At 41.7% G+C, this 13,829-nt stretch overlaps 1 protein-coding gene across 12 annotated transcripts in view; it reads right to left on the reverse strand.

Moving 5' to 3' along the window:
• AADAT (aminoadipate aminotransferase) overlaps window positions 1-13,829 on the reverse strand; it is a 193,906-nt gene that overhangs the window by 60,687 nt on the left and 119,390 nt on the right. For 9 of the 12 annotated variants that reach the window (XM_078771730.1, XM_078771725.1, XM_078771728.1 and 6 more), the window contains one exon: window positions 4,732-4,806. The exons of the other annotated variants lie outside the window; for them this stretch is intronic. In XM_078771730.1, coding sequence (XP_078627856.1) covers window positions 4,732-4,806 — 75 coding nt within the window. The remainder of the gene's footprint in view (window positions 1-4,731; window positions 4,807-13,829) is intronic. 12 annotated transcript variants of the gene reach the window in all.

Genomic DNA, 13,829 nt, shown 5'->3' on the forward strand with positions numbered 1-13,829 from the left:
TTTTTCTCCATCAATTTATCCCAAGATGATGCTCAACAACATCTTGATTGGGTGAAGTTTTGTACTTGTCGAATTATGACGACATAATGGAAGCATTAACATATGTTATTCCCCATGGAGAGTTCTTTACAATGAGCCATGTCTCAATTTGTTCTATGCAGCGCTTTCGGAGATATAGAGGTGCAAAGTTTTTCCAAGATGGCGCCCGTACCACATGACATATGATGTCATAATTATAACTTAAAATTCTACAGGAGGAGTTGCACCTTTGGTGAAAATTTCCTGTCAATCAGACCAACAGTTGCAGAGAAAATCATATTTATTCTGTGCAGACAAACAAACAGACAAACAAACAAATGAAAAATCGGTCAGAAACCGAGGACTTACCGGAATGTACTTTTTTATTGGACATTTTGAATCAAAATGGCGGGAAATCAATACATGCATATACGCTAAGCAATGGAAGGTAACTGAGTAAGTGTATGCATATCTCTTGTCCTTTCAGAGTTATAGTGGTTTGAAATATATTTTCAATGAAAACTTGGCTCCCTGCCTTTTGACCCCAAAAAATAATTAAAACAAAGCATTTTTTCCCATTTTATGCCGCATGTTATTTTTCGGGATTTGAATAATGAACATTTTGGTGTTGGTTAGAAGGGAATCGGATAATGTTTGACAGAGTTATTAGTAAAAAAAAACATTTTTGACCTTGAGTTTGACCTTTCAAGGTCACTCAAGGTCAAAGGTCATGGTGCCAAATGAAATGTCGTATGTGACTTCCTATATGTCAGTAACAATAAGTGTATGCATATCTCTTGTACTTTTAGAGTTATAGTGGTTTGAAATATATTTTAAATGAAAACTCGACACCCCTGATTTCACATTTTGGGTGACCTTGAGCTTGACCTTTGGCCTAGAGAGTTAAAAATTGGGCACAGTCTATTCCAGGGCAAGGCAAATATGTGTGTAAAGTATGGCGATGCTATGTGCAACGATGTAGACATAGTACTGCACACAAACAGACAGACAAACATGAAAAATCGGTCAGAGACCGAGGACTTGCCGGATTAAAAATATGGCGGCCGAACCACGTGACCGATGACGTCATCATTATTTGTTTTCTAAACTAATTTATTCCTACATTATGCTCAAGAAATTGCATCTTGATCGGATGAAGTTTTGTACTTGTCGAATTATGATGTTATAGTGGAGGCACCCATGACATCATCATTTACATATTTTATTCCCCATGGAGAGTTCTTTACAATGAGCCATGTCTCAATTTTTTCTATTCAGCACTTTCGGAGATATAGAGGTGCAAAGTTTTTCGGTTTTTCCAAGATGGCGGCCGAACCACGTGACCGATGACGTCATCATTTTTTTTTTCTCCACCAGTTTATGCCGACATGGCGACATGGCGCTCAAGAAATTGCATCTTGATTGGATGAAGTTTTGTACTTATCGAATTATGACGTCATAATGGAGGCCTTGGGCCTAGAGAGTTAAAAATTGGGCACAGTCTATCCCAGGGCAAGACAAATATGTGTGGGAAGTATGGCAATTCTATGTGCAACGATGTAGACGTAGTACTGCGCACAAACAGACAGACAGAAAAACAGACAGACAAACAGACAGACAAACAGACAGACAGACAAACAGACAGACAAACCAACCATCCAACCAACATACTTGCCCGAATCTTTTCCGGCAAGTAAAAACAAACAGACAAACCAACAAACAGATGAAAAAAATCGTTCAGAGACCGAGGATTTGCCGGAATGTACTTTTTTATTGGCCATTTAGGACAAATATGGCGGCCGAACCACGTGACCGATGACGTCATCATTAACATAATTTATTCCCCATGGAGTGTTCTTTACAATGAGCCATGTCTCAATTTTTTCTATTCAGCACTTTGAGATATGGAGGTGCAAAGTTTTTTGTTTTTTCCAAAAGATGGCGGCCAAACCACGTGACCGATGACGTCATTAATTGGGCACAGTCTATTCCAGGGCAAGACAAATACGTGTGCAAAGTTTGGCAATTCTACGTGCAACGGTGTAGACGTAGTGCTGCAAGCAGACAGACAAACAGATGAACCATGTCTCAATTTTTTCTATTCAGCACTTTTGGAGATATAGAGGTGCTAAGTTTTTCCAAGATGGCGGCCGAACCACGTGACCTATGACGTCATCATTAACATATTTTATTCCCCATGGAGAGTTCTTCACAATGAGCCATGTCTCAATTTTTTCTGTTCAGCACTTTCGGAGATATGGAGGTGCAAAGTTTTTTGGTTTTTCCAAGATGGCGGCCGAACCACGTGACTGATGACCTCATCATTAACATATTTTATTCCCCATGGGGAGTTCTTTACAATGAGCCATGTCTCAATTTTTTCTGTTCAGCTCTTTCGGAGATATAGAGGTGCAAAGTTTGTGGTTTTTCCAAGATGGCGGCCGAACCACGTGAAGGATGACGTCATCAATTGGGCACAGTCTATTCCAGGGCAAGACAAATACGTGTGCAAAGTTTGGCGATTCTATATGCAACGGTGTGGACGTAGTGCTGCAAACAGACAGACAGACAAACCGACAGACAGACAAACAGATGAAAAATCGGTCAGAGACCGAGGACTTGCCGGAATGTACTTTTTTATCGGCCATTTAGAACAAATATGGCGGCCGAACTACGTGATACATGACGTCATCATTAACATATTTTATTCCCCATGGAGAGTTCTTTACAATGAGCCATGTCTCAATTTTTTCTATTCAGCACTTTTGGAGATATAGTGGTGCAAGGTTTTTCGGTTTTTCCAAGATGGCGACCGAACCACGTGACTGATGACGTCATCATTAACATATTTTATTCCCCATGGAGAGTTCTTTACAATGAGCCATGTCTCAATTTTTTCTGTTCAGCACTTTTGGAGATAGAGGTGCAACGTTTTTCGGATTTTCCAAGATGGCGGCCGAACCACGTGACCGATGACGTCATCATTAACATATTTTATTCCCCATGGAGAGTTCTTTCCAATGAGCCATGTATCAATTTTTTCTATTCAGCACCTTCGGAGATATGGAGGTGCAAAGTTTTTCGGATTTTCCAAGATGGCGGCAGAACCACGTGACTGATCACGTCATCATTAACATATTTTATTCCCCCTGGAGAGTTCTTTCCAATGAGCCATGTCTCAATTTTTTCTATTCAGCACTTTTGGAGATATGGAGGTGAATTTTTTTTCCGTTTTCCCAAGATGGCGGCCGCACCACGTGACCGATGACGTCATCATTAACATGTTTTAGTCCCCATGGAGAGTTCTTTACAATGAGCCATGTCTCAATTTTTTCTGTTCAGTACTTTTGGAGATATAGTGGAGCGAAGTTTTGCCGTTTTTCCAAGATGGCGGCCGACCACGTGACATATGACGTCATCATTAACAAATCTTATTCCCCATGGAGAGTTCTTTACAATGAGCCATGTCTCAATTTTTTCTGTTCAGCACTTTTGGAGATATAGTGGTGCAAAGTTTTGCCGTTTTTCCAAGATGGCGGCCGACCACGTGACATATGACATCATTAACATATTTTATTCTCCATGGAGTGTTCTTTACAATGAGCCATGTCTCAATTTTTTCTGTTCAGCACTTTTGGAGATTTCGTGGTGCAAAGTTTTGCCGTTTTTCCAAGATGGCGGCCGACCACGTGACTGATGACGTCATCATTAACATATTTTATTCCCCATGTGGAGTTCTTTACAATGAGCCATGTCTCAATTTTTTCTGTTCAGCACTTTTGGCGATATAGTGGTGCAAAGTTTTGCCATTTTTCCAAGATGGCGGCCGACCACGTGACATATGACGTCATCATTAACATATTTTATTCCCCATGGAGAGTTCTTTACAATGAGCCATGTCTCAATTTTTTCTGTTCAGCACTTTTGGTGATATCGTGGCGCAACGTTTTGCCGTTTTTCCAAGATGGCGACCGAACCACGTGACTGATGACGTCATCATTTACATATTTTATTCCCCATGGAGAGTTCTTTACAATGAGCGATGTCTCAATTTTTTCTGTTCAGTACTTTCGGAGATATAGAGGTGCAACGTTTTTCGGTTTTTCCAAGATGGCGGCCGAACCACGTCACCGATGACGTCATCAATTGGGCGCAGTCTATTCCAGGGCAAGACCAATATGTGTGCAAAGTTTGGCGATTCTACGTGCAACGGTGTAGACGCAGTGCTGCAAACAGACAGACAGACAGACAGACAAACAAACGAACAGATCAACATACTTGCCGGAATCTTTTCCGGCAAGTAACAAAAGATCAACATACTTGCCGGAAAAAATTCCAGCAAGTAACGAACAGATCAACATACTTGCCGGAATCTTTTCCGGCAAGTAACAAACGGACAAACAGACTCATATGCAATACTTTCTCCTCTGGCGAGGGTAAAAATGGCCGTAAAAAATCAGAAAAGCAAAGCAACTTGTGTCAGATTTGCTATTTGTTTACTTCCACTTCAATACTTGTAAAGTACCAGAAGGCGGCAATATTTTTTTGATGCTGCACTCTGGCAAAACTGAACATGACATCAAACGCAGAACAGTTGAAGCAGAAACAAACTCCATTGCTTCGTTTTAAGTGTTAAGTCAAATGATCCAGTTGTCAAGATATTTGATTGGTTAACTCACGAGTTGTTGTGCCAAAAGCAGATGTTTAACTCACATTATCCAATACGCCTGTGTAAACATAGGAGTTGGTGATGATGGTGTCGTCATTGGTCAGGAGCATTCCACATACCTAAACAGGCACATTTATGAGTCAGTTTGTCCACATGTCTAATAGTAATACTTTATACAAACATCACTTAAACAAATATACGAGGGCCAGTCAATAAGTAACCTTAAAATGGCGATATAAATTTAAGAATGTAATGTGTGTAGTTGTAGACGACGTATGTTATATCTATGGGTAAGAGTCATGTTTTGCCTGTTTTCGATCTGGCAACATTGAGCGCATGACGTCAGTAGAGCAGTTCCAAGATGGCGGCTCCATTAGAAGCATGTACCAGGGAGGAGCAACGTTCTGTCATTGGTTTCTTGGGTTAGGGTTAGGGTATCATATATATATCATATATTTGTCCTTGGGTTAGGGTATATCATATATACTCAGAGGCAAAAGTTATTGTGACATGGAATTTTTTCATTGGTAATCTTGTGAATGAATTTTTGGATTTGAACCAGAGAAAGAGTGTGTTAAAATGGTCGAAGAAACGCAACCAAGCAGTTGTTGTTCGAATTGCACGTAATTTGCAAGAAGCATGACATATTCGAGAAAAATGGCCAGCAATGTTCACTTTAAAAGGCCAGACAACCAGACGCTTATCATTTCCACTCAATGCAGTCTTAAGAAGTGCAGAAGTCAGAAAAACACCTCTATTCATCGTTCTGGAACAAGTTCGACATGCCACGCCTTGGGGAAAATGACAGATGGAGAGCTATAGGTATGCTTCAGTCTGGTACCTCGCAGCGTGATGTTGCTCGTCGATTCAACGTCCATAGAAACACCATTTGGCACAGCTTCACCGAGCTGACGGTAGGACACGTGTCTACAGGTGCACAGATGAAAGTTACATCAGGCCATGTGTTCTGGAAGGGGATCGTTTTGGAGGTGGGGGCGTTATGATCTGGGGTGGGATAACAGCTGCAGCAAGAACGCCAATGATTGTGATTGAGGGGAACTTGAATGCTGTGAGGTACCGAGACGAGATTTTGCAAATGGCCGCTTTACCGTTTTTGCAACAGAACGGCCCTAGAGTGACGTTTCAACATGATAACGCCAGACCACACGTTGCTCGAGTTGTACAGCAGTATCTTAATCAGAACAATGTTAATGTGTTACCCTGGCCTGCAAGATCCCCTGATTTGTCACCCACTGAACACGTCTGGGATGAAATGGAGCGACGTTTACGACGTCATCCGAATCCTCCAAAAACGCTGCAGGAACTCCGCCAAATCCTTCCTCGGATATGGAATGATCTTCCCAAGGACTTTCATCGACGTTTAGTGGCCTCAATGAGGCGGAGGTGCCAGGCCTGCATCAATGCACAAGGTGGACACACTCGCTACTGACTGTGTGAACTTGCTTGTGAACCCCCTCTTGTGTTGTGGCTCATTTGCATATGCCAGGTGCACTGTTCTTATGGACTGTTGATCGTTACCATACCTTGAAACATTTGTCTTTCCATGTAATAACATTTCATCCGCGGCAGTAAAAATTTAACACTGATTCTGTTTGTTGTTTGTGTGTCACAATAACTTTTGCCTTTGAGTATATTTGTCCTGTGACAACAATGTTTTAAAAATGGCCACCATTTATATGGTATATTATGGTATATGGTATATTAATTTGTATAAACTGTTGTTTGAATCATATGAGCATGGTATTTGGTACACAGTTAAATATTCTGACTATTAGAGTCATCACAGATGTGCCCAATAAAAATAGCGCCCAATTTTTGCAGGTATGTTGCTGTAAAATTATTGGTTAATATTATTTATCATGGAAATGGTTAATCTCTACCATTCTCGGTAGTCTGTTGTTAATAATACCTTTTGCATTATCATTTCTAGGTGTGACTTACAATGGCCAAGGCATACAAGCTTATGGACCCTCTAGAGCTGGGGACACCTGGTACACCATGTCAGAAAATAGAGTGGAACAAATGTGCTCTCTGCCAAGAAGACAAAGCAGAGGTTCTTTGTTGTCCAGCCGACTCGAGGCGTAAAGACGGGGGCAGGGTTTAAGACGCTCGCTGGAAATCTTGTGGCATTTAACAAGATTGGTTGCTTGGTTGCAATGGCCAAGGCATACAAGCTTATGGACCCTCTAGAGCTGGGGACACCTGGTACACCATGTCAGAAAATAGAGTGGAACAAATGTGCTCTCTGCCAAGAAGACAAAGCAGAGGTTCTTTGTTGTCCAGCCGACTCGAGGCGTAAAGACGGGGGCAGGGTTTAAGACGCTCGCTGGAAATCTTGTGGCATTTAACAAGATTGGTTGCTTGCCAAAAACAATTAACCTATCATGGCTAGATGAGGGCGAGGGTGTTGAGGCAACATTCCGATATTGCAAAGCAAAGTGGCATGATTCCTGTAGACTGAAGTTTAACAAAACAAAACTTCAGCGGGCAGAGAAGCGAAAAAACCCCGCTGAAGACGATGCAGATGTTCTCAGAAAGTTCACCCGCCAAAGCACACAAGAAGCACCTCCTTCCACTGAAACATGCTTTTTCTGTGACGAACCTACATCTGGGGCTGGGGATATCTTGCGCAGGGCATCAACCTTTCAGCTTGACGTCCGTGTCCGGCAGTGTGCCCTCAAACTGCAGAACAAACCCTTACTTGCAAAACTTCGTGCTGGAGACCTTATTGCACAAGAGGCAAAGTATCACGTCCAATGCCTAGTTTCTCTGTACAATAAAGCATGTGATATTAACACATCTGAGGGATCCGATGCAGACAGTATTAATCATGGCATCGCATTTGCAGGACTCGTGTCCAATATTGAGGAAGCCCGCATGGACAATCTTGATGCACCAGTTTTCAAACTAAGTGACTTAGTAAATCTGTACACTACAAGACTGCAACAACTTGGAACTGATGTAAGCAGGCATGTCCATTCCACCAAACTGAAGAATAGAATACTTGCTTACTTTCCAGACATGGAAGCTCACAAACAAGGCCGTGATGTGGTCTTAGCTTCTGTGGAATTATAAAGGACATGTATAGGCGAGTGATTGCCAACAGTTAAAATTGTATTAAAGACAGAATGTGCTTTCAAAGTGTGCAGTCTGAGCAAAGCAGTGAATATGGAACCAGGACGACAATCGGCTATCTGTAAAATAACCTTTGCCCTTTAGTGGAGAGGCCCAAGGGCAGAGTGTTGACTCAGCCCGGGTTTGAATGCATTCGTCAATTAGTGAGATTGAACAAGTCAAAGAAGATTGACCTGTAGCGGCTAGAACAATGGTTTCTTCTTCGGCTATATGTGATAGTTATCTATGGTATACTTCTTAGTCGCTTCATGATGGAACCCAGATGGGCTCTGGCGCCAAGAAGACTGACCTGACCAAGTTTTGTGGTGACCTCGAAATTCCAACTGAACAAGATCAAAGCAGCTGGGACTTATATAACAAGAACACTCCGAGGCTTCGAGAGAGAATTCTTTCCACGGAACGACGCGTCGTATTCTGTCTGTATTTTGTGTAAAGTCCTCTCCGCAATATCTGAATAAATCTCGGTTTGAACTGAGCGAGTCTGAGTCCCTTTGAGTCTGAGCCTCGCTAAGAAAAGTGTCTGAAAAGAAGCCACAACACTTCCAATGAGGATATTGGATATGAGCTGGGAAAAGCATGTTGGATACGAGCTGGGAAAAGCATGTGAGCATGATGCTGACAATGATGCTGTTCATCTTGCCAGGGCAGCAGCCATAGTTAGGAGAGATATGTTCAAAATGCAAAATAAATTCACTGGTTCATTTGACACTCAATGCCAGGAGACATCAGTGCCACTTTCTCTCTTGGTGTTAGTTTCTATGGAGTTGTACGGTCCAAGTATCAAAACACAGTCAAGCTCCTCATCAGTGCCTCAGTCAGCTCTCACCGTCTCACAGGTGCTAATGTACAACAGTTCAGTATGTCATGGGTAAACTACAACTACAAGTACTACTAGGCACAGCCAAGAACGAGAAACACCACTGCTGGTCTATCTCGGTGTGATGATCCATTCAAAAACTCGCAAGCGAGACCTTGTTGATACTCTCTTTGATCTGGGTCTGTCTACATCGTATGACCACGTGCTCCACATCGCAACGGGGCTTGGCAACAAAATTTGTCATCACTATGACATCGATAAAGCCGTCTGTCCTCCTCAACTCAAAAGGCAGGCTCTTCACTACTGCCGCAGTAGACAATATTGATCATAATCCCAGTTCCACCAGTGCACACGATTCCTTCCATGGAACTGGAATATCACTGTTCCAACACCCAGACGCCAAGTTCAGTCGAGATCATGGTGATGTTGCCACCAGTGACAATGACGCTCATGGTGCTAACAAGGGGAAGGTAGCACATTTACCACAGTCCTACACCAGTGTGACCCCTGTTGCTCTGCAAAGAGATCATCCACCTGTACCAAAACTAGATGGACCAAACAAAGCAGTCTGTCAGCTCATTGATCAAGCCATGCAGAAGGAATACAGGTATTTTATTTACCATAATGTTATACAGAATACTGTATCAATCTTTGTTTGAATAACAAATTCAAAATAATAATACTAAGCGATCTCATTCCAGCTAATACTAAGCATGCATATCACGCTAGCCTTCAGCCAGCCAATGAAACACCAAACAGCAACATGACACTCACTTCTCTACAGCCCCTTTTCTATGACCAGGCCAAATCCGTCGCTATGATCCGCCATTTCATGGACGTAGTAAAGAAAGCAGTAGATATTCTGAATCCTGGACAGGTGTCCATTATTACTGTGGATCAACCTCTGTATGCGGTAGCAAAACGAATCCAGTGGAGTTGGCAACTCAGGGTGAGGATCACTTCATTGTTATGTTTGGCGGGCTGCACATTGAGATGGCTTCTCTCAAGATATTGGGCAACCTTCTGGAGGGCAGTGGGTGGACATCTGCACTCGTACAAGCTGGTGTTGCCACACCAGGAACGGCAGATTCATTTCTGAAGGCCTCCCATGTACGCGCACTCGACGTGCTCATCACATCAACTCATCAGCTCATCAGACTCTTTATTTATATATATATATATATATATATATATATATATATATATATATATATATATATATATATATATATATATATATATATATATATATATATATATATATACAGTCATGTGAAAAAGTATGTACACCCCATGTAAAGTTTTGACTTTTTCAACATATTTCAACATACAGCTATTTGATCTTCATTTCAACAATATTGATAGATAAAGGTGATATAATATAACAAATATCATGAAACATTTACATTTTGTAGTCCATTGTATAATTTAAATAAGCATAAATGCAAATTTAGCATGTGGAAAAAGTAAGTACACCCCGACATTTATCATTACTTCAAATACCTAAAATTCTAATCAGGTGCACCAGCTCAGGTGCAAATGATTAGAACATCGTTAGAGAGGATCTTGGGGGAACCTGTCTTATTTAAACCTCAGACATTTAGTTTGGTTTGCTCTTTGTTGTTGAAGTGTGCGACGTCACCATGCCTATATCAAAAGAGCTCTCTGATGCATTCAGAAAGAAGTTATAGATGCCTACAAGTCTGGGAAGGGATTTAAAAAGATCTCCAAACAATTTGAAATCAATCATTCGACTGTCCGGAAGATCATCTACAAGTGGAGAAGATTCCAAACAACTGCCAACTTGTTCAGGCCAGGCCACCCCAGCAAGTTCAGCCTGAGAGCAGACCGCAATACGCTGAAAGAAGTCTCAAAGAACCCCAGAATGTCATCACGGGACCTACAGGTAGCTCTTGCCACAGTTGATGTCAAAGTGCACGAGTCTACCATTAGAAAGAGGCTGCACAAATTTGATCTACATGAGAGGTGTGCCTGGAGGAAACCTTTGCTGTCGAGAAAGAACATCAGGGCAAGACTAAAGTTTGCCAATGAACACCTTGGCAAAGACCAGCACTCCTGGAACAATGTGCTCTGGACAGATGAGTCAAAGGTAGAGCTATTTGGTCCCAGTACCAGAAGACATGTTTTGGCGAAAACCAAAGACAGCATTTGACCACAAGAACCTGATACCAACTGTAAAGCATGGTGGTGGAAATATTATGGTTTGGGGCAGCTCTCCATCATAGAATCCACTATGAATTCTTCATTGTACCAGAGGGTGCTTGAGGATAATGTGAGGCCATCTGTCAGAAAGTTGAAGCTCAGTCGAAGGTGGACCTTGCAACATGACAATGACCCTAAACATACCAGTAAATTCACCAAGAAATGGCTGAAAAGAAAGAAATCGAGGGTTCTGGAATGGCCAAGTCAAAGCCCGGATCTAAATCTCATTGAAATGTTGTGGGGGGATTTGAAACGAGCTGTGCATGCAAGAAACCAAACAAACATCGCACAGCTGAAAGAAATCTGCATGGAGGAGTGGGCAAAAATTTCTCCCAGTCGATGTCAGAGACTGGTAGACAGTTATAAGAAACGTCTACTTGAGGTTGTTTCTGCCAAAGGGGGCAATACCACCTATTAGAGCCAAGGGTGTACTTACTTTTTCCACATGCGAAATTTGCATTTATGTTTATTTAAATTATACAATGGACTACAAAATGTAAATGTTTCACGATATTTGTTATATTATATCACCTTTATCTATCAATATTGTTGAAATGAAGATCAAATAGCTGTATGTTGAAATATGTTGAAAAAGTCAAAACTTTACATGGGGTGTACTTACTTTTTCACGTGACTGTATATATATAATCAAATTTTTATGTGTTTTTATGGTTAAAATGTATTACATTATGTGAAAATTGAGGGCGCTATTTATTTTTAATATTCATTTTCATCAATCGAAATTGATTTATATACTTTTATTCATTTATTTTATGATAAGTATTCATAAAATTGTGTTTCTTTTTTTTTGGTTTTTCACCTGTTTTATGGCAATAAACATGATTTAAGGTAAATACCGCCCTCAAAATTCACACTTAGTTAATACTGATGCGCATTCCACATAGACTAAACAGGTGTGACATGTCTTTAATTGTGTGCTAAATTCTATGATTGTATGACCAAACGTACAGTTTTATCACATCTAATGTACCAAATATATGTAAAATAACAAGCAATGGAGGCCATTTCGAAAAATGGCCGCCATTGTTGTCACAGGACAAATCTGTGATGGCCCTATAGCCAAATATCTTTCTTAGGACATACTCTAACTGTGTGCCAAATGCCATGCTTGTATCATCAAAGGCACAATTCCTGCACCTATCTGCCATACTAGTGAGGGTGTGAATCTCAGTGAAATCCATCGCAGAATGAAGATGCAATATGGTGATGCATGTTTATCGCTGCAGCAGGTGTACGACTGGGACAGGAAGTTTAAAAGTGGAGTGTCCAGTGTGCAGACGCTGCTTGCTCAGGCCGGCCTCACCCAGAAATGGTTGCAGGAGTTGAGCATGTGCTAAGGGATAACCGTCGCATTACGCTGGATGAAGTGGTTTCCAAATTGAACATTCACCATGGTTCAGCACACCATATCATTCACAACGTGCTGGGGTTCCGCAAAGTGTCTGCAAGGTGGGCGCCTATTCAACTCACACACAAACTGAAAGAACGGCGAGTGGACGCATTTGAAGAACTTCTGAGACATTATGAAACAGTAGGCGACGCTTTCTTACAGCGCGTAGTGACTGGAGATGAAAGCTGGGTCCACTACTTTCAGCCAGAAACGAAGAGGGCAAGCAAAGAGTGGCGCCATTCAACTTCACCGAAGCCCAAAAAATTCCACACAAGTGATGCTGACACTCTTCTGGGATAGCCAAGGCCCACTTGTAGAGCATTACATGCCCAGGGGGACTACAGTCATCAATGAATCATACTGTGAACTCCTTAAAATAATCTGAAACCAGCAATCAGATCAAAATGTCGTGTACTCACTACCGGTGTTTTTCTGCAGCATGACAATGCTCGGCCCCATACTGCCCGTGCTACAGCTACAACAATCAAGGACATGCATTTTGAGTGTTTTCCTCATCCCCCGACTCGCCAGACCTCGCCCCTTTGGATTGCCACATCTTTGGGCCACTTAAAGAGAGAGGCGCTTGGTGGAACCACTTTCCGATCCGATGAAGAGGTCCAAGAGGCGTTGCACGAATGGCTACACAAGCAGCCAAAAGATTGTTTTTCTAGAGGAATCCAGGCCTTGGTAAAGTGCTGGAAAAAATGCGTTGAACGCAATGGAGATTATGTTGAAAAATAACAGTTGTTACACACGTACAGGCAAATAAGTTGTGAAAAATATGTTTTGTGAAACAAGTTGTGAAAGGTTACTTATTGACTGCCTCTCGTATAATAGCATGTTATGTAGATGGTGTAATGATTAGTCCATTAGAGGTCGTCCTTTACACCACCAGACTCAGTGGTGTATTGGTTAGAGTGTATGTTTGGAGTTTAGCAGTTCAAACCTGTGCCGAGCTGTACCAAGGACCTAAAAAAAGAGTACATGATGCTTCCTTGCTTGGCTTTCAACATTTAAAAGGATATTCACCATAGGTTGGCATCCATAGGGAGGAGTAAATTCCTCCTTCAAAATGCCCTTCTGAGAGTGGTGAGGAAGATGGTGTAGCGGCATTATTTTGCCTTTCATGTTATAATAGGTAAATATGCTTGAGTTCGGGTTTATCGAGGGTTTCCACTACCTGGTAAGAAAGAAAGTTATACTAATGGGTTCAGTGGGCTGTGGTTGGAATAAAGGATTGACTCAGATTCAAAACTTCTCGGACATCTTTTTCTTTTATGCTAAAGTGGTACGATTGCTGTGACGTTGCTGTTACCCAGAGTGCCTTGGGAAGTGATGGCACTTCCCCCAAGCTCAGTGGCTGTTTGTCTCATGTATTTGTCTGCATGTCAACATGTATGTGTGAGATGTGTGTGTGTGGCAGGCAGCTCTACTACGAGCTCTCTTTTTTTGACCGCAATAATTCGATCGTTACTTAACCAATCTTGACAGGGGACCTAAAGGTCACACGATGGAGGATGTAATGATTTAACTCC

This window comes from Myxine glutinosa, chromosome 2, assembly GCF_964187855.1.
Source record: "Myxine glutinosa chromosome 2, kmMyxGlut1.1, whole genome shotgun sequence".
Lineage (NCBI taxonomy): Eukaryota > Metazoa > Chordata > Myxini > Myxiniformes > Myxinidae > Myxine > Myxine glutinosa.